This window comes from Netta rufina, assembly GCF_964035555.1.
Source record: "Netta rufina genome assembly, chromosome: 10".
Lineage (NCBI taxonomy): Eukaryota > Metazoa > Chordata > Aves > Anseriformes > Anatidae > Netta > Netta rufina.
In genome coordinates, this window is record NC_140133.1 from 5,983,575 (window position 1) to 6,008,493 (window position 24,919).

The following is a 24,919-nucleotide window of genomic DNA, read 5'->3' on the forward strand; positions in this document are numbered from 1 at the left end:
AAAACCTTTCAGAAAATTATTATTCCTTGCTTTCAGGTTACTCTATCGGATTCATCTTGTGTGTGATGTATTCCTAATTGTTATTGTATGGCCATATGAAGAAAATTAGTGTTGTCTAGTCGAAAGGAAACTAGTTCTATGAATCTAAATTATCTAAGAAGACTGGTAAATACTACACAAGAGCTGGCCAAGTAAAATAAGACTCTTTAGTTGTTCTGGTTATATTCTTTGGAAAGTAATCTGTTCAGCAGCAGTAGCTTTACAAAAAATACTCTTTAGTATATATATTAAAAAAAAAAAAAAAAAAAGTTGATATAACTATGACACCTCCTTTGTGGTGGTTTTATCCAGAACGCATTAAATGAAGATGGGGTAAGGGAAGTGCTGTGTGATTCATATAGGACAAGTTTGAACTCAGCCAGTTTCTTGGATTTAGTATAAATATTTATGGCATTGAAGGGGATTTTTTTTTAAATATGCTTCCTTGTGCTCCTGATCTTTTCGATGTCCTCCTCAGACATCTGGTGTGCATTGCTGCTTGTTTAACCCCCACCCTTCAGTTTTCATGCTGTGGCATCTCGGAGAGCTATCGCAGTCACTCTGTGGTCGGCGTAAATTAAATCTCATAGAGCCAGCTGGGAGAATGCTGACGTGTACACTTTTCCTGCTGAATACTCTAAAACCAGTGGCTACAGTTAAAGAGGTGAACACTTTGCTCTTGTCTTGCTGTGGGCATCATACCAAGCTATTTACCAAAAGTGTCAAAAATAGGAATTCCAGCATTAGCAGTGATATTTAGAGAATGCTAACTAGTTTCTGTCTTTTAGAAAAAGCTTCTCTTATCTATGTTTTTGTATGTAATTTAGCTTATCAGAAAAGAAAAAAAACAAGTCCTCTCCCTTCAAAAATACTTAAGTCGTAATTTCTAAGACTAACTACTTGGAGGTACAGAATGCTTACTTTAAAAGCTAATTAGTGGAAGTACTGAGAGTTTCTTTGTAGTACAGTAAATTCAACAGTACTCTGTTTGGTTTCAAGTATTTTGTAACGAGTCTGTTTAGAAATAAGTGTGATAACAAACATTTTAATAGTCACTGTGATGTATTGTACTTTTTCTTCTTTTTAATCCTCTATCAGGAGTCTAATTACTTCAACCTTCAGCTACCCCCACAAAATAGTGTGTTATTTCTATTTACAGAGGGGGAAAAAGGAGTTGTAATTGGTTAAATTCACATAACTCAGGAATAAAGCTGACAGCAACAATCACAGTGCCTTGATTGTAATACTTTGCCATAACCACTAAGTCTTACTTTGATTTCTTAGCAATCAAACAGTGCTTTTGGCTGTTTGAGATGTGCAATACATATATATAATTAATCAACTGACTATAGACTAGATTCTTGCTTTCTGGATAGCAGTCATGGAGGGAACAGGAGATTTTGAGCTAAAATTACTGTGACTGTGGTTCATCTACTGTGGTGTCCTTCTAAACTGAGATGATGAAAGCTGTTTCAGTGAAAGTAGTCAAGACTTTCCAGCTGATGCCAGGAGCGAGTTCTTACAAAGAACTGGGGGATAGAAGCTCACCTCTTCACAAGATGATCTGGTGCAAGAACCTTCTGTTAAATAGCTCAATAACTGTCCAACTGTGGCCATGCAATGCAAGGCTCAGCGAAAGGCAAGCTGATAAACCATTTATGACCTAAAGCAGTACTTCAAAACCTTTTAAATTAATACACTGTCCCGCTGCACCTGAAGTGGCTATTTGGTTTCATTAAAACCCAAACATGTCACAGTGGTATTCAATAGAGTGTATATGGGGTGGAACATCTTTAATATGTGATGGAGGTTAGAGATCTGCAGATGTATATCATGTAAGTAAACAGGGAAGGTTTTATTAGATAATTAACTGGGGAGCGATAATCATACTACTAAACTGGGAGATTTAATTTGTGGATCCTGTGGATAGACTTACAGATGATTTTTTTTGTTACCTTCTTTTGTCAGCCCATCTGCACTTAATTCCCCCATGTCCCCGCCATGTTTTTTCAGGAATAAGTTGTCTTCTGCAGCTTTGAAATAAATAAACAAGGAGCCTGGAGCTAAGTTAATCAAAAGGCAGATTCAATTTAAGATGAGTACCTTTGGCACTGGTCACCAATTCCAACCCCGTGACTGTGAAGATAACTTCAAATATGTGAATATATGTTCATGCCCTGCTTTTCTAAGAGTCCTGGAAAACCAGCCTTCAGTGCCCAGAAATCTGTGAGAAAGGCTGCCCAGTCAGCACGTAATTTCTTGGTAGCAAACACAATCCCTCCCTCCATCTCAGCTTCCCTTAAAGAGAACACGTATTATAAGTGACCCTGCAACTTGGCCCCATAAACTGTCCTCCTCCTCCTTGTGAGATAAACAGGCCAGCTATGATTTAGACTGTGCTCCCATCTATCCCTTAGTGCCACAGGGCTGTCTTCTCTTTTCTCTAGGAATCTGACAAGCTCAGTCACTACGTAGTAGTGCTGACTGTTGGAGTGGCCGGGAGCATGAATTCAGACCCATTTTCCCCTTTGGGAAGCAAATGAAAGAATAACGTTCTCTGGTACCAGGTTTTGGACAACTGAGTCTTCAAGCAGAACAGCAGTTTTCAAGCTCTTGAACTCTGTGGTTACCTAAAATTTTCCTGTGGATCTCTTCATTTTGATTTTTTTTCAATAAATCGCTTATCTTAGTTATGTGTCATGGGCCCAAGACATGTTAAAAACTGCTGTGTCAGAGGAATAAAATTAGTTTTGCCTTTTTCCTTAGTGGAATATTGCCAGGCTTGTTGGCCTTGAAATACGGAGTGACCATAAATCAGCAGAATATTGCTGAGACCGGGCTTTAGCCAGGGATGAGAGGTAACTGGCATGAGAGGTAACTGACATGCTTATCTTGCCCATCTGGCCAAAGCAGGACAGGTGCTGGAGGTTTGCAGTTGGATCTGCAGCATATATGAGGCCTGCAACTCCAGCAGTTACACGGGGCTTGGGGTGAGGCAGAAAGCCCACAGCCCGGTGTTGTTTCAAGCGAAGCCAGGAAAGCAACCTGGCTGCACCAAACGTTGGCCTCGGCTCTTTTCTTCCAGACCAACGGTGCAACAACCCTTGCTGAGAGCCGATTGGCACGCGATACATGGCTTAGTCACACCTTGCCCAAAATACAAATCTGGTATTCAGAAGCCTCTATTTTGAGGATGAGAAGTCCAATTATCAGACAGGTCGATGGGCCTGGAGCTCTTCTTCCCAGTAGGGATGCCTCTCTGGTAAGATTCTCGCCTCTGACTGTGTTGGATGTTACCAGGAAAATATTGATAACTGAAGCACTGAGCTATTAACTCAAGCTTGATTATTGCAGTAAGTGAATTTATCAATGGCACTTTCAAATCTGTTATCCTCAGGGGTAGTAGTGGTGGGGTTGCTTGTTTTGAAGGGCTGTCCTTTAAGAAAGAATGGTAATATTGGGGATTTTCTTATGTGTGTTCTTTATATCAGCTCTGCTACCCCCAGAGAAATTGTATGATATCCTTTCCATCTCATGAGTCACACTGCTGGCTGGGCTTTTCTAGAAGATGAAGCCTTCACAATTTTTGGTTATTAAAACACTGCATGTGAGCAACATCTGAGGAAATCTATTGCATTATGTCTCAGAAGAAGACAAAGCCAGTGGGTTGAATGTTCTGTATTAATCAACCTTGTAGTGCTTATGATGAACTTAAATCTATCCTCTTACAGGCAGAGACACTGGCTGTAGCCCAGCCTACTGAGTGACTACCATCAGTTACAGTAAACCTCTGTGCACAAGGAATTGGCAAGCTGACACATCCTCCTCTTTTTTTTTTTTTTTTCTATGTAAATAGCATGATCAGAAGACCTTATCTTTTTTTATCTGAACAGCTCGTGTAGTTTGCTGTTGGTCTCAGAGTGCTTGACTGCTCTACACAGTTGTCATTTCACTCTCCCTTTCCTTCTGTAGAAGGGATTTTGGAGCCCATTTTGAAGGACAAAGGGATTTTGTACCGTACAAAGGATTCTTTGTGGAGATGGCTTGGAATTGTTCTGCCACTGTGGAGTGCAGTCTGCAATATTCTGTCCAGCGTGATTGAAGGAGCTCTGTGTTTCTTAAATGAGTCCATTTCAGACGGGCTGCAGTCATGTAGCAGAAAACCAAAATTGGAATTGAAGTTTTTCCTCTGTTTTTCATTAGGCCAAAGGTAGTCTTCCTCAAGAAGAGATGCCACCTCAGTAAGGAAGAGATTATCAAACTGGTGACCATGAGGGCAGGAGCAGCTCCTAGTCGCGTGTCTGTCCATACATGTGTGATAAAGGCATTTCTCTCCAAACCCCTCCCCTCCAGTCCTGTGGCAGGAGCAGCTTCTGCCATTTGATTGTTTGGCCACATGCCATATGCAAAAAATGCAGTAGTCTGGGCTTCTTTTTTTTTTTTTTTCTTTTTTTTTTTTTTTTTAACCATTCCAAGGTCACTTGTGTGCTACAAATGGGAATCCAGTCTGGGAACTTGGCACTAAGCTTTGCGGGAGTTGCACACAATGCAGGGTTCTAAGCAGTGCCCCTACTTTTCTCCAGATCCTTTCTGGAGGCAGCCACCTGTGCGTATGTGTCTTTTAGTACCGTATTCAAAATATGTTTGCTTTTGTGTTTTTGTGTTGAGATTCCTCCCAAGGTCCTTCTACCTTCCAGGCAATTTGCAGAAAAATCAAATAGCAATAAAAGAAACAGTGCTTTGAAGTGCACTATCAGATATCAAACTTCCTTTGGAAAGCTCATTTTTAGTAATGCTCTTGATTTTTTTGCACATGTAGCAAAGGAGAATAATGTGAGAAAAGGTGTTTGGAATATGCTTAAAGTAAACTACAATAAAATCTTGCTGTATATCTAATAATGCTCTCCAATTTCAATAAGTGGATATATAGATATTACATTTGCATAGCTGATTTTGCTTCAAATACTCATGAAAGAAACAATGTATGGTTTATTGGATTTAATGTGGCCATGTTACAGGAAAACATCACAAAATTAATGTCTGAAAAACAGTTGTCATAGAAGATACTGACTGCAAGGGACACCCAGTGCAATAGTCTGGAGTTCAATTTATGTTACAAGATCATATCCCTCTAAGCATTGCTTAAGGAATTTCAAGAAAAGCAAGGTGCATAATCTGTTGAGAAGTCGTATCACATTCTTGCATTCTGGTCTTAGATATATTTAATCATTTTGTCTATTTTAAGTAGGACAGAATGCTGGGAAAACTTAGGTGCGCTATGCCCAAGGAAAAGCAGTTAGGCAGAGCCTATGTAGATATGGCAGTCAAAAATATTCTGAGCAAAATGTGTTGCTTCAGACCTGAGTATCTACGTTGCTGTCTTCTTTTCTTAAATGCCATTTCTGTTAGTAAGGTATGTGAGGGGGGAGGGTCAGCAAATGTTTTCTGCCTGTTTAGGAAGAATTATTCAAATCTGTGTTTTCACAAATGACTTTCCTATTTGTCGCTCTTTGCCACTGTGTGCAAATACATAGTTATGAGGTATTTAGGATGTTGAAATACTGCTTAAGCACCTAACAGTTTTGTTTTTTTGTTTTTTTTTTTTTTCCTGTTGTGACCTTGCTGTGACTTCTGAAATTTACTTTTGAAGTAGATGGCAGATCTTGGAGCTTTGATTGTTTCTGCTGAAAGACAGGCTAGTCTTTGATCCGTTCAGCTTTCCTGTCTTTTATGTTACACAGTAAGGCATTTAGCTGAGTGACAAAAGAAAGAACACCTAGGTCTGGAAACTGGCTGTCATATTGGAAAGCAACATTTTCAACGTGTTGATATGTGGTTATATTTCATTCACATTTTCATTGGCTGTTTTACACTAGTCCTTTAATAAAAATACTTTAATGGTGACAAAAATCTGTCAATCAGGCATATTTTAAAATCGGCATATCAGAAATGTGAGAGAACTGTAACAATTTTTCAAATAGTTTAAAGGAAACTGAATCCTGATGATGTGTTTATTATTTAGGCTTTGTGTAAATAATATAGTGGCACTTTAATTACATATTCTGGACTTACTTTCTACGTTAGGAATTACTGTACCCATCAACATGGCCTTTGTTTTTCACTTTCTCAAGTGCACGTGCCCCAGTAAGCCTTCCCGTGAGGCCACAAGTGAAAGTGCCTGTGTCCTACCTTGAGCCACCAAGGGTGGAGGACAGTCACCTCCCCTTGTGGGTCTGGCCCAGAGGGACTGACCTGGGATCATAAGAGATTAAAACTGCAGGAAGGAGAAAGTACTGAGCACTGAAGAAATTTCACTGTTTCTGTACATGAGTATGTGTTGGGATTCACCACAACTTCTAGCACTTAGGATGCAGTATGTTTTGCCAGGGATTCAATGGATCATGTGTCTTTCTGCTGACCAGTAAATACTAATCTCATGATCTCAACGCAAATACAGAAGATGAAATGCACAGCTTGCTGCAGAAAATGCAAGTGATGCTTGTCCCTTTGTCTTCACTTCTCTTCTATCTCCTACCTTGTTCTTGTTGCATACCTGGGGCTGTGTTGCTGAGCAGGGCTAGGTGGCCCGTGTTCAGGGCCGTGCTAAGGCAGGTGTGCCTTTCTGTGCCCACTCTTACTTCGTGGCTCTACTTAGCACAGTGGCTCACCTTTCTTTTTTGTGTTCCTCTGTAATGCATCAAGCAAACATAAAAATTGTAACTTGTGTTAACTTTTAGTCCCTCGTAATTGACTTCAAATGTTTGATACAGGAGAGCTGGCAAAAAGGTCAAGAAAGGAGTGTTCTTTGGGATCAACCTTGTTTTCTGAGCCAAAAAAAATAATCAGTCAACCGAGGGAAATCTTTTTGTGATACTGATGGTAACAAGTATTGTGGACATTATTGGGACTAGTTATTTGGAGATTAGTGTAAATTAGCATTGATTGCATTTCAATCTTGTCTGCCAGGTAACTGGTGTCTTTTTTAGCCATAGTTGACACAAATGCAGGCACTCTAAGCAGAAGACAGGACAATTGTTTAGACTGCTAGCTCAGAGAGGTGCTGCAAGAGTTAGCTAGGTGGGCTGTTATCTTCAAGGGAGATTTTCAGAAATCTCAGGTAGTTTCATGCTCTATGATTAGACCTAAGCCTGAGTTCATTGTTGTGTTGGATCTCAACACAGCCCCACAGTCACAATTGTTGAGGTGTGAAAATTGAAATTTGACAGAGGAAATAAGCGTACTTGGGGATTAGTGTTATGACATCAGGGAGCTCTGCCAGACTGGAGCGTTAGAATTTGCTCCAGCCTGCCTTCCTTATGGCATATCTGCCACCCTTCTCTTTTCCATACTGTCAACTTCATGCCTATTTACCGAGATATATCTTTATAGTTATTATTATTCTTATTTTACTCACAACCAAAAGTGTATTAAAAGGAGGCTCTTACAGTAGGTACCTGGTTAGCATGAAAAGAATTTGTTTCAGCCTTAGTCTGAGTGGCCAGCAGAGACTTTTTACTTCTCTTACGCTTATGAATTAATTCGTAGAATTGAATCACCTATCCATATAAGTCTATTTATATACAGAGAGTATGTGCTATTTTTGTACAGCTGTGCTGTTACAGTCTCATGAGACAGAATATAAGATGATGTAGTCAGTTTTTCATAGTACATTTGAAGGAGCAGTTACAGTTAGGTTTGGGGAGTCCATTTTTCCATTCTATTATGATTTAGTGCTTTGTATACAATTCAGCATTTTCAAGGCCAATTAAGTTGAAATTTACTTTAGCCTGTGCTACTTAGCAATGATGAACAAAGATGCGGATCCTCAAGCAACCATGCCTGTGCTTTGTAAGTGCTTTCATAGCACCTGAATTCTGACTCCTTACATTGTGCAGTCTTTTGGACAAGAGAGGAGGAAAAACTGGGTGGAGGTGATTGAATGCAGAGGTCACTATTTTATGTTCTTGCTTGCAATGTCAAGCATAACGTGTCCCTCACTGGCAAGCACGGTCAGATGGAGGAGCCAGAATAGAACAGTCAGTTTAATCACTGTATTTTGTTTTTGGCCATGGGTTTTCTGGCATACACATCTCTGCACAGTGGTAGCCAGAGCGTGGTTCCAGGAGTAATAAGTGCCTTTCATATGTTTTGTAAGCTGATGAGAGCAGGCTTTTACCAATTTTTCTGTAAATGTGTATGTGATTTTTTTGGTTTCCTAAATTAGCTTTTTGTCATCTTGCAAGAAAGTCTGTTAAAATGTGTGTCAAATATGTGCATTAGTGAGTTTGCTGCTGAAAGAAGTCTATCAAGTGTAATAAAAAAATATATTTCCAAGATCTGGTTTCATAGCAAGTGTTTTACGATTAGGCTGTTCTCATTAATACTTAATTTTTTGTTTTTCCTGTAGTTTGCTGGTTTATTATGCTCTCCAGGTAGGCCTGGTTTTATATACTTCAAAGCAAATACAAGCTACTGTGACTTGTTTACAGCATTTGGCAGAGTATTTCTCATAATCAATTCTTCCTTAAGCTAAATCATACCTTTTATCAAAACTGCAATCCAGAAATAATGTAGTGATACATCATCATATTTTTACTACTTTTGTTTGCAAAGGGTTATAGAAATGTTCTGCAGTTATAAAAGTAATATTATTTGTGGCTGCTTCTTAGGGTATCTTTTATCATGAAACAAAGATCTACCGCTGAGGAGTCCGAAAGGATTAATTAATTTGCTTTGGTCATGCAAGTGAAGTAAATCTGCCTTAAGTTACAGTCTTTTAAGACAACAGCCTAAATATTTCACGCATACTTAATTTCTGGGGAATTTCACAATTTCAAAGATATCGCTCCTTTTACAATGTATAATATGCTGTGATAATGCCTAACCTAGGCAGTTGACAAAATCAGCCTATTAATTCAGTGGTACTACATCGTGATTCTTAGTGGTTTTGATAACTTAGTGAATTGAGTAATCTGCACTGACTTCCCTGCTTGATATCTGGTATCTCAAATCAAGTGATTTTTGTCCATGAATTGAAAATTTAATGTCATTTTTCTCAATTCATGTTGGCACAGACTGACTTCTGTATTTGAGATAATGAAAGAAGATACGCAATAGTTCATGAATTCATTTGAGTTGATTTACAATTTAATCTCATCGTGATTGTAGGAGTGGAAGATGAAACAAGTTTCATTATATAGTACCCTTTTCACATATATATAGCTTTTGTGAATGTCCTGGCCTTTCAGAAGAAATATTTCATACATCCTGATGCTAAATTTTGGTCTTGGACCAGTACAGAAAACTGCCCTTGAAGATCTTCATGTACTATTGAATCCTGGGAATGTCTGGCTTTAAGAACATGAGGTAACTCCTTTTACTAATGAGAGTTTGTCTGCATGAAGATATTGGAAAAAGTAATTAAAAGTGTAATGCGTGTTAATTAAAGTCTTTTAAACACCCATGCCTATGATTTTATTAATTAGTAGAGTGGCCTGAGGTCATGGTAATTCAGTCCAAGTTCTTAAAGGTAAAGACCCTGCTGATACACACAACTCATGGCTTTTTTGCAAAGTTAGTGAGTCAGGAACTTACTCTTGGGACAAATTTGTTTGTCAGATCCTAAGTAAAATGGCCAAGGGCAGTGCTTGGATTTTTCTTTCTTTTTTCCTTTTTTTTTTTTTTTTTTTTTTCCCCTTCTGTTTCGAGGTCTGTATCATGTCAATCTTCAGCTGGAATGATGAAGTCTTTCATTTCTGGATTGTAACTAATGCTCAGATTTTATGGATGAATGGTAGCCAGCAGGAGAGAGGAAACTGGGAGGGGGAATAGGATATGGTAGCCATTTCTTCGTGCAGAGCTGCTAGGTCAGAGAGGAAGGAAGCTAGCTGCCAAAATAGCATATTTTTTTTCCCCACTCTTTGGTAACTCCTGGAGTTCTCAGACATACTTCAAGACTTCTCTGGTGTCTTGCTGTCAAATCCACACTTGTGAAAACATGACTTTTGCTGTTGTGATGTTTGTATTGCATGGATGTTTCAGTAGGGATGCAGATACTGCTGACTGAACTACAAGAAAAACACAAATAATGTTAAAGATTCAGCTGTCCTGGTGGTGTTTATGTCTGAAAAGAGACATGCTGTTTTTACAGTCATTTAGTTTGCTTGTGTTGGTTTGAATCACTTTCAGTTTAGGCTCCTAAGTGGTTAAAATAAAGAACATTCTTGCTGACTGCATGAACTTCTGTCAAGTGAGTGTGCTACTGCAGTACTGGGATATAGGCAGACACGACGTCACGTTGTTATCTGGGTTTTGCTTGTTTGTGTTTTATCATGTTGCCTAACTTTAAGAAAAAAAGAGAGACTGGTATGAACAGTTGTACACAGAAGTATCTGAAAGCAGCAGATCTAGAGTGCCTTACACCAGCTGCTTACTGAAACAAAGCAAGTATTATGAGAGGCACAATAAATGTGTTTGCTATCTATGCTTTTGGTTGCAGTGCAGACACAACCCTTCACAATAATGAATTTTGAAGACTGGAGTTTAGACTTGGGGAATTTTATAAAACACAGTTGTTTTATCAGAGTGTTGTTTTGCCAGTTGTATGATGTGAGTCTGGTTACCATGGAGTGTGGTCAGCTGGGGGAGACAAATCCAGTCAGAAAAGCAGCATTTTGTGTCACAGACTCTGCTGTGGTTTCTCCCTCTCTGGTTTAAATTCAAGTTTGGGAAAGTAGTGGGGGAAGAAGTCGTCTTTTATTTAAATATAAAGCAGTTCTAGCCCTAATCAAAATTACAGGCCACAGGAGAACTCCCAGTGCAGTACAAATGCAGTATATTTGTGTGTGATATACCCCCATGTGCAATGTAGAGATATTTTCCCTCTGGATCTCACCCAGTTATCTGGACTCTTGTGTTTGGTGTTGTTCCCTGCTTGCCTTGTGCCTCAGGGTGGGCTGCGTAAAGTGCTCAGCACCAGCCCCTTGGGTCTGCTGAGGAAGAGCTGCACAGCTCTGGCCGCTCCTGGAAGAGGCCGAGGTGATCAGAGCTCCTCCTGCCCTCCGCTGCTCGCTGCCCCCTGGCCTCGTTAAGCTGAAGCTCCGTTCATTTGAAGAATTCTATGTCTTAGAAAATTTTGTCTTTTTTGTAAACCCCAGAGTCAGCCTTACGTGGCATTTAGGATGGCTGCGTTCTTGCCGGGAGCAGCCTAGGAGGTCAGTAGGAAATAGGTGCCAACCTGGAATTTGCGACTTCTCTACTGGAATTCTGTGTTCAAGTCCTCAGAAGTGATCTGGGACACTGCAGAGAGAGTGACTGTATATGGGCGGGATGAAAGCATCACAAACCTTAATTGATAGAAGTTTTATCTTTTGACATGGGTATTAACTTTCTTATCAAGGAGAGAGTTGAGAGCGATTCCTTGATTTCACCGAGACAAATTGGTATGATGCGGTTTACTTCTGAAGTTGAATAAGTTTGTGTCAGAATATGATCACTATCTAGGCAAAATGTAAAGGCTGAAGAAAAAAAATACAGAAATTGTATTGATAGGAAGATTATTTCAAACGAGGGGTCTTTTTGATAAAAGCTTCTCTTGAGATAGGTCAGTGCTTGGGGAGTGTGGGGGTCTTCTCAACTAACCCTTCAGTTGTTTCAAACAGAAGGGGTCTGGATGCCTGTCTGAGAGCATCTGCACTAGGGCACAGTTTTTACTATTTAGAGCTGAGATGGAAAGTTCCAATTTAGGTCTGGTGCCAGAGTCTTTAATAGAAATCATGACTTGTGGTGTATTATAGGTCAGTGTATATTTGCTAGTTTATATTATGCTGACTAAATTGGCAAAATGCTTATTTTTACTGGTAAACATTCAGGAGGTTTTCTCCTCACTCGTTCTTTTTCCAACAAAATAGTATTTGTTGTGTGTGGAATTAGGTCAACGTTTTATAAATCGTCTGCTTCAGTGATGATGTGAAAATGTGTGGTGGCATACAAAGGTTTCTATTCTCAGGTACCTCAGGACTGTAGATGAAGTTAACTTTATCCTAATTTTAGTTTTGGAAATTATGGCCATGTAAAAAACAAAATGCTTCTGGCAGCATAGGAAAAATACAAATTTTAAACTCTAGCAAAAGTAGCTGTTTCAGGGATATTACCAGAATAGGGAACGCTGTTCAGTTTAATTCATCTTCAAGCCCCCCTTCAGAGCCCCCAAACTTTTTTCTTTTTTTTTTCTTTTTTTAAACATTTCTACATCCCTATGAGGTCTAAATATGACCTGTGGCTGTAAGGATGTGAGTTCCAGTAAAGTCCATAACTGTTGATGAAATGCAGCACTGTGCTTCAGGCTACACATTTAGTGAGACATTTAATTGAAATGGGAAAAATACTATGGTCACATTTAATGCATGCTTAGTAACATTATGTGGACGTGTTTATACGCAAGCTAATTGTATCATTTCTGGAATTATTTATATGTAACTCCCACATGCTGTGAATGGCATTTTCTGATTAGTGTTATCAGAAAATATATAAAATTTATAAACTACTGAGTACTCTAACACCAGTCTGCCCGGTGGAAAAACAGCTTTCTTAGAATTGAAATGTTATGATTCTTCTGCTGAAAAAGTGTGCTCATCTGTATATTGCACCAAACATAGTTTAAAAGTATGGAGAAGGACATTTAAGGACAAATTTACACTTGCATCAGCAAGTTCCATTTTCTCCCCTAATTTTTACCTTGCATAGTTATATACCAGAGAAGCTTGTTTTGGACAGCTTTTTATAAAAAGAATAATTTGAGAATTTGAACGCTTATTCAGTTTTAGATCTTGCATATTTGGCATAAATGTGAACTGTAGTCCTGGAATTTATACCACAACCATAAGAAAAGGAACAAAGCACATTTCATTGCAAATAGTCGTGCTTTGCAGAATGAGGTAATGAAAGTTCAATGTTGGAATGGCAGCTTGTAAGAAGGAATGCTTCTGAATAAAAATACTGTTAGAAAGATGTGTTAGCTTAGCCTTTCAGATTATCTGGGGGTGAGCTGAACCCTCTTATATTACCTTTTTTCAACGGTTGCTTTGTTCCAGTATGAAGCACTAGTGTATGGCTTATGATGCCTTGCTTCTCCTGCAACCATGTCTCAAATATGACTGTGCACAGCTGACATCTGTTTGGGAAATTTTTACACAATAATGTTTTCAAAAAAAAAAAACCCTACTATTTTACTTGTTTTCCCTGTTGTGTTCATCCTCACTTGTCTTCTTCCTGTAGGTGAAGCAGCTCTAAGAGGTGAGCCCAGAATGCAGTCTCTTCCAGTATCCTCTGCTCTAACCAACCATCGAACAGGCCCTCCTCCTATCAGCCCCAGCAAGAGAAAGCTCAGCATGGACCAAGGGGATGAGGAGCTAGACTGTGAAAATGAACATGTTTCTAAAATGAGTCGAATGTTCAATCCACATCTGTAAGTGTCTTGCTTTTATTACCTCTGGTTCACAGAATCTAATGCTATCCTCTTCATCTCTGTGCATGCTAAACTTTGTGCTAGATTTTTCCTTTGTTCCAGATTGTACGGAAAATCTGCACAAAGGCTGTTGTGATTAGATGGGTGATGACTCGTTTTGTTTTGTTTGCATACAACAGAAAGAAACAGGAATTAGTTTAATGTAACTATTTGTAACAAAACCGAAGTTCTCACCTTGAATTTTTAAAGCATTGTTCATTTGTTCTTTGTAATCTGCTCGTTTCACTTCCCCAGATTCTGAGCAGTCTGTACTCTGGGGGTGGGGAAGCAGGAGGAGGAGAAACAGAAGTGGTTTGCATTTTTCAGAGGCCAGGAGATTGTGAGCCAGCTGCTCTGTAGTCTGCCTTGACAACTGGGCAAGCTGCAGTTGTTGCTAAACATTACTTGCGTGATTGCGCTCCAGCTCTGACAGTTGGATGTGGAATGTTTCATACAGGTAAGGTGTTGATGAGTTAGGTGCATGTGTTGGGTAATCATCAAATGCCATTCTTGCTGTGTGCTCATTCCTGGGAATGCAGGTCTGGTTGGCATGAAGTACAGGCTTAAAAAATTCCTTTCATTCTTGACTGGAGGAAGTGATCAGAGCAGTTCAGCAGTCCAGGGCAGCCTGATAGCTGAGCACTGTTCCCTGCTGCCTCAGCTCGTACAGCCTCTGCATTCCTTACATTCCACTCTGCTGTGGACTGTTGTGTTCAGTCATAAGATGCGGACAGAGGTATTTATCCTCAAATAAATCACCATAGTGTTAGTCAGAGGCTGGGCCTGTAGTCTGCAGTCTTGGAATTTGTTACAAATCAGGAATCCAGCACTGAAGTAATGCAAAACAATAAAAGCTCACAAGCAGGGAGAGACTTCTCATTTACAAGATACCTTCTTCTCTCTCCTAAAAAACTTAACTATTTATAGTCTTTTCTTGGCGCTGAAAATGGTGGTACTGGAAAGAACCATATGCTCTATTTCTGTGGCATACATACATGACAGAATTGAAGAATTTTATGGCATTTTTGAATTACTATGTAACTTGGTGGGAAAAGATGTGATTTATAAAAATTCATATGCTGGTGATGAAATAAAACACAGCTGGCAGTTACATACATTATAACACTTTATACAGTGGAGGCCATAAAAATAATGAAGTCTGAACCAACAGACTCATGTGCAACCATAGTTCTAAACTAAAAGATGCAGGCAGTTATTTCACGTGATCCCTTAGACATATTTTAAAGCTGCATACTCTTTTCCAGTGTGGTGCATTTTTACTCAATAGATTATTTCATATATGAAATGTTTGTCTTCTGATAATAAAAGGCAGTGGTGGTCTGCCTAGTATTCGTGTGATGAGTCTTAATCTATTTCAATTAAACCTTCAACTGCATAGGAACCACAATCTAACATGGCATACACAGGCCATCTTTTTTTCCACCGTATTTTATAAGTTCAATTTGGCTGCAGCTCTTTCAACTGAGTATTACAAAATCTTGAGCTTTTACAGTATATCTGAAATTGCTGAATATTTTTCAGAAAAGATTGCAAATGTTCTCTGAATTTTACTGCTGTTTCCCTAACACCACCGCCAATAAAGTTGTCTTTTTTTTTTTTTCCATTCTGGTTTAACTATAGAAGTGAATTATTCAAACTTTGTGGAACTTTCCCAAAAATTCTGGAGATGGGAAGTGTGTTGTAGAAGCTTGATTTGCTTGCACTAACCAAAAGTTAATTTGGAGAAAGAAAGAATTATTTCACGGAGCAAAAATAATGGTGGTCCAATTGTAGTGACTTCGAGCTTCTAAAGTTCAGTTTTGATAACGTTCAATGTAGAAAAGCAAATCCATAAGAGATGCCCTTATCACTTATATAGTGTAATCTGGAGACTAGATGGCACAGTATCTTTGGTGGCAACAAATGCATTTTTGTGACTTGCAGTCACAGAGATGAGGTTTAGCGTCTGTATTTTGAGCTTTTCAGCGTGAAGTCTCCTGAATGCACAGGAGGAAGGAGTTGGTGACACAAACCCTGTTTGTGGGCACAGCAGCCTCACCCAATATCAGGGCTGCAGGCTGTGCATCTTTGCCACATAGTGCTGTTTGAATCCTTACTCCTTTAGCTGAATGTCTTCAGTTATTCTAAATGTCCAGAATGGACAGATCTTTTTCATCTGGAAGGCAGTGCTTGGAAGCCAAAGTCTTTAAAACCACAAGCATCTCTTGTTCAGACATCTGGGTCTTTGTGATCATCTTGGTGGAACTGTGAAGCAGTTGAATATTCATCCTCTTAACACCAGCATATTGTGGGTGGAAATGTAATTAAATAGGACAAGAACTGTGTGCTGTGGTTCATTATAGATGGCAGAATGTTAGCAATTTGATGTTAACTCTTAGGTACCGGTATCCTAGCATCTCAGTCACTGTGCATCAGTGGGAATGAATCCATTTATATGCTTTGGTTATTAAACAATTCCAACCTTTTGTTCTGAAATTTAAAGCTTTGAGATATTCCCTGCTCAGGTATAACTGCCTTATGTATTTTCTTTGATTAGGTTCTTTCAGAGTTGTACCCGGGTTTACATTTATTGTGGAAAAACACAACTTCTGGAGTAGGGCAAATCACATGCCCTGGCAAACTTCTTATGCTTCTAAACTATGTAACGTAACTCCTGTGCACAAAACAAATTTACCAAAGTCTCAGTTTTTCAGAGGAGATAATTTTTGGCTTTAGGATATCAAAATACACTCAAGACCTTGCAAGACTAATTTTTAAAAGTCTATAGTTTGTGGCTGTGTATTGGACTGTATTTATACAGCTTTTGTATTTTTGTGGTTGTAGAGATTACACCCATTAACTCCTCACTTGGGAAAAATGAATGCTCCCACCTCAAAATAAAACCCAGGCACTGTAATATGAAATTCCTTTATTTGCATTGCATGCTTTCTTGTCTCTCAGATGCTTTTTTTTTTAAATGCACTCAGTAAAGTATAATCCTGCTGAACTAAAATGTGCTTTGTACCGTACTTTATTTTCTGCTGCTTTGTAAAGGAGAGGCGAGTTTATTTAATCCCCAAGTTGGAACATGCCTCTGTTTTTGTATGACCTCACTAAATTCACCTTGATTTACAGAAGAGTAATTAGGAACTTGATTTATGTAAGAATTACAAGTATGGGTAAAGTGGCTGGAGCTATACCAGTCCTCCCTAACAGATGAAGCTTCTTTGTTACATTTCCAAGGTGTATTTAGCATTTCATGGCAAGCCCTGTGTAAAATTAACCATATCTGGGCTTTGTGATGTAAGTGGAGCGCGAGTGAAGCGTGTTGTACCTTTAAGTGAAGGTCTCAGGCCTGACCTATGTTATGTGGGTTTCTTGTTTGTCAGGCTGGAGGCATTTTCTCATTTTCACAGTTCAGCTGAAAACAAAGGCCTCCTTATCCTTGCAGGGAGCTCTGAGAGCTGACATCAGCCTTTTCCCAGCAGGCATCATCTCTGCCTTAAGAGTCCTCGCAGGGAGCTGAGGGCTGATAAGTTTCTGCTCATGGCACTTTGTTTGCCAAGGAGCAAATAACACCAGTACATGCCAAGAGCACAAAAATCTTTTCTTTTTCTTTTCTTTTCTTTTCTTTTCTTTTCTTTTCTTTTCTTTTCTTTTCTTTTCTTTTCTTTTCTTTTCTTTTCTTTTCTTTTCTTTTCTTTTCTTCATTTGACTTTTTCTTTTCTCTCATTTTTTTCTTCTTTCTTTCTTTTTTAAAAGAAATGACACCAAGCTGTTTTTGCTTCTCTGGCTTTTACTAGGAACTAGAAATTATTAACTTAACTGCATTTGGACAAGGGACAGTTATGGGTAATAGTTTATAGCTGTGGTGTGGCAATTTTAAAATAGTTTGTATGCTAGCAAATTGTGGTTTCAAATCAGTGTATTTACAGTTGAAATGAATTTGTCACAGACATCTTCAAAAGCATTCGGATTTTGTGTCACTGGTGAAATTGTAAAACTGACCATTTGAATGTGTTTTGGAAGAATACTAGTATTTTTGTTCTTTGCTTGTACAGCACGTTGTGCTGAATGTTAGCATTTTTGGTTTGGGGCTGTGTACAGTACATACAGTACTATGAATGAAATATTTCTCTTGATCGGTTGGTCTCAATTGCTATTTGGCATGGTGGCATAGGATCACAATATTAATTTCTATATGAAAATTACCATTACAAAATTTTGCAGCCATTAAATTAGAAGGCAAAGGCAGCGCCAGGGGAGGCTCGGGCTGGGCCTGAGGAAGGGGTTCTTCAACACGGGGTGGCAGGCGCTGGCACAGGCTGCTGGGGAGGTGGCCAACAGATGCCCCAGGCCTGGTGGCGCTCGAGGCATTTGGTGATGCCCTCAGTGATAACCTCAACTTCTGGTTAGCTCTGCAGTGGCCGGGCGGTTGGACTCGATGATCTTTGAAGGTCCCTTCTGACTGAACTGCTCTGTTCTATTCTAAAAGAAAGGTCTACACATGAATAATTTATTTTAATGTGTATCGCTTAAGATAATGTTTAGTTTTAGACCTAGCCAAACAGACCCAGACACTTCTGTTTCAAATTATAGGTTGTGTCTTCACTTTTGTTACAGTGAAGAACCATGGCAAATCTGATTCATAAAGCCAGGCTAATTTCCTGGAGTTTGGAAGCTGCCATGGTGTATCATGAGTTTCTTACCATGAATATCCAATGGATTATACTATAATATAACACTATAGCAGAAATTACCTTGGTGCCATTTTTATTTTTTTTAAATCTGTCTTAAGATGTCCTAGAAGTTACCTGGATTTGCAAATCACAGAAAAATTCAGGTTAGGCCTCAGGAAATCATTTCATCCAGCCTCCTGCTTGAAGCAGGCTCAGCTGTATTCTCTCCAAGCATGTAGTAGCTCAAGGCAAGGAATTTTGTGTAAGATCTGAAGTACTTAATAAACAATATTCCTTTTAATAGGAGGACCCCATTACTTTCCTCCACACTGTTTTCTGAGCTGGGCTGAGAATGCATGGTTGAAATGCTCTGCAGAAAATCAGGTCCCTGTGGTGGAAGTGGCTGGCTTCAGCTCCAAGCAGGGCTTGAAAAGATTTAGAACTGGGTTGCAGACGTACTGTGGCAGTTTTCAGAAATGGTCTTTGCTGCTAACTACCCCTTTTTGTTTCCAAAATTCATGGGATATTAAGAAGTATGTTTACACTGTCATTTTATTGTGACAAATTGGAATTAGGAAAACAAAACAAAACAACTCAGAACACCCAATGTCTCTCATTTGCTTGCAGGCATCTTCACTCACTTCTTCTGGCATGAACATATATGCCTTTAAAGTATTTTAGGGATTAACCTGGTGTTTTAAAAGAGATTCTGCTGAACTTGAAATTCTCTGTATTTCTAGTGGAACTGGTACAATGTGGCTGTTGTTGATTACAGTGGTCAAAGGATTACATAGCAGGTTTCAAGTTGCTTTTCCAAGTTTTTTCTTTTGTCTTTTTTTGTCCTTTCTCCAATGCATTCTTTGAATGATGGACCAAACCAAAATCAACTGGATGTATTTTCCTAATTATTAATGGAGATCACTCACTACACAAAGTTCTTCTTCTTTTCAACAAATATAGATTAATTTGAACCTTCATGGACTGACTTAAAATAGCTAATGTGTCTGAGTTAATATTTAACGCTGAGTTTTGCAGAAGTTCTTTACCAAGGGGGCATTTCAGAAAATACTCAAGTCCCTTTCAGTTCCGGAGCCTGTAGCCAAACACAGTGAAAGGCTGGGTATGGATGGTTTCAGGGTTAAAAATTGATTGAGAGCCTATCAGTTGTGCACAGAAAGATCTGATCTGTCAAAATTTTGAGCAATTTTTACGTACTTGGAGAGAAGAAAACAAACAAAACCAAAATAAAACAGGCAAGATTAGTTTAGGTCTCTCCACTTTTCATGTGTCTCCCATTGCAAATGGAAAGGTTTTGTTAGCTAGTTCCAGAACCCTACTTCTGTATAATGTTTTCCACGTTAACTTTCCTTCTTTTCGTAAAGTAGCATGAAGCTTCCATAGGCATTTGTACGTTGGGTTTCCAGGCTGCCCTGTGAGGTGAAGAGCCGTGTCCTCGTCTCGGAGGCACCAGTGCAGGGCCCAACCCGCTCACCGGAGCAGCAGGGCAGGCTGTGTGTGCGGGAACACAGCACGAATCCCTCGAGCCCTGCTCTTGGTTTCTTATCCCAAGGGGCTGTTCTTTGTTTTCATTAATGGGAAATTTTACATCGCAGAAGTTATGTATCTACACCGGGGTGAAATTCAACACCGGGCCAAAAGCCTGATATCTAGCGAGAGGCAAGAGAAGAACCAGTAACATTTACAAACATATTCTAGATGTATATCATAACCATATGGAAACAAAGGTTTAATCTCACATTTTTATTTAACCATTTTCCCAGATGTTTCCTGCAGTTTGACAGATGTACCATTTACTAGAAAGTTGCGCTCTGGAGAATTAGAGTGTTATGGACACGGTTGCTATAGACAATGACTCGGGAAGGGGAAGAATCGGAATAAAACGCTACATTAATTTCTACTCGAAGAAGGACGTTTTTTTTCCCCCCGGGCTGAAGGCGCTGCCGGCCCAGCCTCCTTTCGTTTTCTCTCCCGCCGCGGCTCCCGGCCCCGCCGTGCCGGGACTCTTATCGTGACGAGGGGCGGGCCCCGCGCCGCCGCCGCTCGCCAAGTCCGTGAGGCCCCGGGCGGGCCGGGGGGGGCGCGGCGCTGCCGGCCGCGGGCGGTGCCGGGCACGGGGCGGGCCCTGCGCCCCGCCGGGCCGCCTGTCGGCGAGGGCTTATCGCGACAGTGGAGCGCCGGGGAAGCGAAGGGGCTCGCCGCGATTGAAGTGCGGAGGCTTTGACCTCAGCCGTTTCGCCGCTTCCGCCGGTGGAAAATTCTGCTGGAGGCCGCCGCGCTTTGTAGTTGCCGTGCTGTTGAATAAACGAGATCGCCGTGGCCACGCTGCCTGCACAGTGCTCACATGGCTCCTCCAGCACCGCAAACTGACGCTGCAGCACAGCTGCGCTCCATAGGTGCCTGTCCACAAGGTACCCGTGGTACCCAGCTAGGTACAGGTGCCCACCTAGGTAAATGCTGTGCCCAGCAAGGTACCGGTGGTGCCCAACTAGGTAAATAAAACACCCAAAACACGAGCCCAAAGCTCCCTGTTTGCCCACTGCCCATGGGCCTAAGCCCGGAGCTGGGCTTCACGCGTCCCGTTACAGCGCCAGAGTGTGGAGCGCCTGGTTAGGAGAGGAGAGGGGGGAGGTGGGATGATTTCTACAAGCCATGAGAAAAACTTTCCAAAACATCTGGGAGAAGTCTCAGAACACACTAATTACTGCTTCATGTAGCCTTTAATGTGGCACAGATGTACAGTTGCTGCAAATAACGGGGCAGTCGCTCATTGCAGTCAAGTTAAGGTCGGTTCCCCTGCTCCTATCAAAGTCCTGCCGTTGTGCACCTTGGCCCTCGCCGCTGCTCATGGCCTCTGTGGGCACGCGTTGCTTCATCCCGTCTGAGAGAAGGAGCGACGCTTCCTGACCCTTGCTGTCACAGGTTTCACATCAGTAACATTTAGTGTTCGCACATCAGTCTTTTCGGAAGGGTGGAAACAGAAAGCCCAGATGCTTTTCCATGTGATCTGTTTTTTCTGACTGAAGGTTCCCCTAAGCCAGAAGAGAGGTGAAGCTGTTGACTGCAGAATTTGACAACCTTTGGCTTGGGCACTTCGAAAGCAGGAGTAACTGATGCGAGGTGCTGCTGCTGTGGCTGCTTTGGTTATCAGCTTCTCACAGGAACTATTTTACTATATTGCTAGGAGTAGTTGTGCAAAATGTAATGAAGCTGTTAGTGCATTTATAGTGCTTCTAGAGGTTCCAGTAGTTCAGATTTTATTAGCAATTACAAACAGTTTCAATAAAGTTTTAATGAAATGTTTATTTGTTTTATAAAACAGCCCATGAAAAATCTTTTAAAAAAAATAATAATAAAGTTATTTAAATACCATTTCTTGTCTAAAGGTCTAAAGCCTGGTTTTTGGATATTTTTGAAATCTCTGTCTGAAATTGAATGAATGTGCATTCTCAGCTTTCCCTGCTTCACATCTGCTAACATTACATTGTGCATCTGATGGAGAGAAACCATAATTTCTAGGCATTAATAATCCAGGCCCATTTTCCTTTTTCTCTTAAGAATTGTTCATGCTGGAAAACAAATCTCTATAATCCTATCTCCTGACAATTTGACACAGTTAATTCCAGCACTCTGACCTTATTTCCAGAATAGCTTGTGTTGTTAAAGCTCTTCCTAAGTAAACTTTCCATTCTCATGTTGACATCTTTTACTTTGCACTTCGTGTATTTGAAGAAAATGATTAATCTGCTCCTCAGCCCTATGAGTCCATCTGTTGAAATCTTCTGCGTGATTGAACTAACTAAAATCCATATGCTTTTGCAAATTTGGGGTTCTTGGATTGACTTAAGCTAGTTTCAACTTTTGCAAAAATCATTGCATGACAGGTGTTAAGTAATGAATGCAAGTATTTTATATTTTTTTTTCAAATCAAAAAGTAGAAAATATTGTAAGAAAATTTAACTGCCATTTTTTATTTCCTCTAACAGTTCTGCACAGTTTCACCATTGAGTTTCAACACCACCAAGTTTTCCCAGAGCCTGCAGAACAGACTGTGATGTACCCTGGCAATATTGAGCACACATGTATGTGGCTAATCTCGTTGCACTAGGGCATGACCCGCTGCCGTGTGTATTTTATATGCAAGCTTTCTCCTGACATTGGCCCATAGTTTTCTCTGTGTGATCATAAATAGTTTTTACAGTATTTTCCAGTGACTCGGTATGAAAGGTTTGTTGCATGTGCCAAGTTTGACTTCAAAAGGATGTTAACATGGCTGAAGTATAAAAGCTGCACGTGACCCAGCACATGAATGAGCAGAATGTAAGAGGAATTGCCTGCCAGAAGTTCTTGGGTGGGCATTGCAGTTAGCTATAAAATGATTAATTTGTACCCGTCTCTGAATCTTTCCAGTAACCCCTCTGACCTTCTTTTCTCCTCGAAGCCTCTTCACTCTTTCCTTAAACTGCTGGATTTTCCTTCCTGTTTGTTAGAAATTTTAGGGAAAGTTTGAAGTGTCTCTGTAACCTCATCTTTTATCGCTTTCTTTTCTGGATGTTTTTCTCCTCTGAGCAATGCAAAGTGCCTTATGGATGCGAAACAGCTCAGAGTTCTGCACAGATAGTTCTAGTTTCCATGCCGGTGGTGACTTCCCTTTCTAGATCAGGTCCTTTTCATCCCAATATATGCGGTAGCCTGACTTGCACTCCAGATGTCAACATTGGCTGGCGTCCCTCTCTTTCATCAGCTTAATTTGACTTTCTCAGAATTAGATTATTGTGCCTTCAAGCACCCAGGTACTATGGTGACTTGTGTATAATTTGCTTTTGAGACAGAAATGAGACCTTAGTTCTGGGTCCTGACTGGCAAGCCTAGGGTTGAGTGTCAGGTCTGCATTGATCTGTATGAGGTTTGTAGTTTTACTGCAAATATCTTCCAAAAAAGAAAAAAAAAAAAAGTACTCTGTAATTTCAGTACCCGTGTCTTGTAAGGACAGACTGCAGCCTCTGCAGAGCCTTTTTCCAGCTCTGTAGCATCTACATCTTCTGTCTTCTGGTCTTCGCAGTTGGCAGAAATGGTTCTTCCCTTATGTATTTTTTAGGATATTGTGTGTTTTTTCAAACGAAACCAGAGCTACTTTGTTGTTGCTCTTTGAGTAGAGTTATGGGGAGGTGGCTGCATCGGGTAAATCTTAAAGGTTCGGTTATTTCTCCTGTCGCCCCTCCAAGAAACATGCTGTTCTGTGACACCGTGTTAAATAATTAGAGCAGGGAAGCCAGGGATGTCATGTCACAGTTTAAAGAACCAGAAGGATTTTTTTTCTTTGGCTAATGAGACTGGCTGAGTACTTTTTTTTATCCCCAAATCGCTAAAAACCCAGAGCAGATGAGAGCTGTAGTCAGATGTTGGTTTCCACCTAGATCCCAAAGTTTAACAACATGTTGAAGAAATGAAATGGGCTCATGTTTACATTCCTGAAATCGTAGCCACAATGGTGCATTTTAAGAAACTTTTTTTTTTATCATTACTGCAATGTCCTGTTATACTTGGACACTCGTTATTGCGGTAATACTGAAATGCTGGAACTTTCTGTCATTCTCCTTTTTCAGATGGTAGGGATTTGTCTTTTTTTAATTTAATTTGTCAACAGGCTAATTCATCTATACTGTTAACCTCAGCAGAACAAAATAGATTGCTTACCATTTCAGATTTTTTGCAGATATTTACTGTATATTACAATTTGCTATTGACAGCTCAGGTATAACCTCACATAAGACCTCTTCAAAAAGTTATAGTACTTCAAAATAAGCCATCAGGTGCTGACTTGAGGAGGTTTGGAGGTGAGTGAGCAGCCAGTGGAAGAGCAGAGCAGAAATAGCAGTGGGTGAACAGAGATTTGGGTGATTTCCTTTTCCTTTTTTTGATGTAAGTAGGATCTGGGATTGCGTTAATTGATTTTACTGTACATTAGATTTAGATTTCAGTTTTGTGGGTTTGGCTTTTGACTAAGGTCTTACATCATGTGGTTCTCTTGCATTCTTTCATACTTGTGAGTATTACACTTTCAGGAAGCACTTGTGTGTCGCTTGCTGCAGGCAGGCAGTGATGGGATGCTCCTTTATGTGTTTTACAGCTTATTCTTTATTTCTTTCTTTTACTGTGATTTATTGTTTCCTGGCTGATTACATTTGGAAGTAACTATCCACTCCAAGGTTTAAACTCTGAAAAATCTTGGTTTAGCAAGGATAAATTTAGAAAGTCTGACCTATATTTGTATGTAAGGTTATCCTAGTTCTTGTTAATATGTTTTGATTGTTTTATTTAAGTTGACTTCTCATCTCAAAGGGTTTTCCACTGGCTATAGCAGTAAGCTGAAAAAAAAATAAATCATAATTTGAAGTTTAATGGGAAGGAACTGCAACCTTCTGATTACAGAGGGTGGAGAGAGCAGGGGGGAAATCAGTAGTGCATGCATACCTCTGAGCTTAAAGAACTTGTGTAAGTATGATGCTTAACTCTCCAAACAGCCTGACGGTCAAGAAAAATTCAAAAGAACAAAAGCGCTTTTCAGGGAAGAGTGAAGTTTAATTATAGGTGGCTGGAGAAGCTTTGAGGCAGTGCTTAACTTCCTGGGTGCCTTTGCTGAGTTGTTTCTAGCCAGAGATGGTCAGTGAAAACTTTG

General features: G+C 40.0%; 1 protein-coding gene across 2 annotated transcripts in view; it reads left to right on the top strand.

The window, feature by feature from the left end:
* Positions 1-24,919, top strand: part of VGLL4 (vestigial like family member 4) — a 90,642-nt gene that overhangs the window by 52,072 nt on the left and 13,651 nt on the right. For both annotated transcript variants that reach the window (XM_084292983.1, XM_084292982.1), the window contains one exon: positions 13,315-13,504. In XM_084292983.1, coding sequence (XP_084149109.1) covers positions 13,315-13,504 — 190 coding nt within the window. The remainder of the gene's footprint in view (positions 1-13,314; positions 13,505-24,919) is intronic.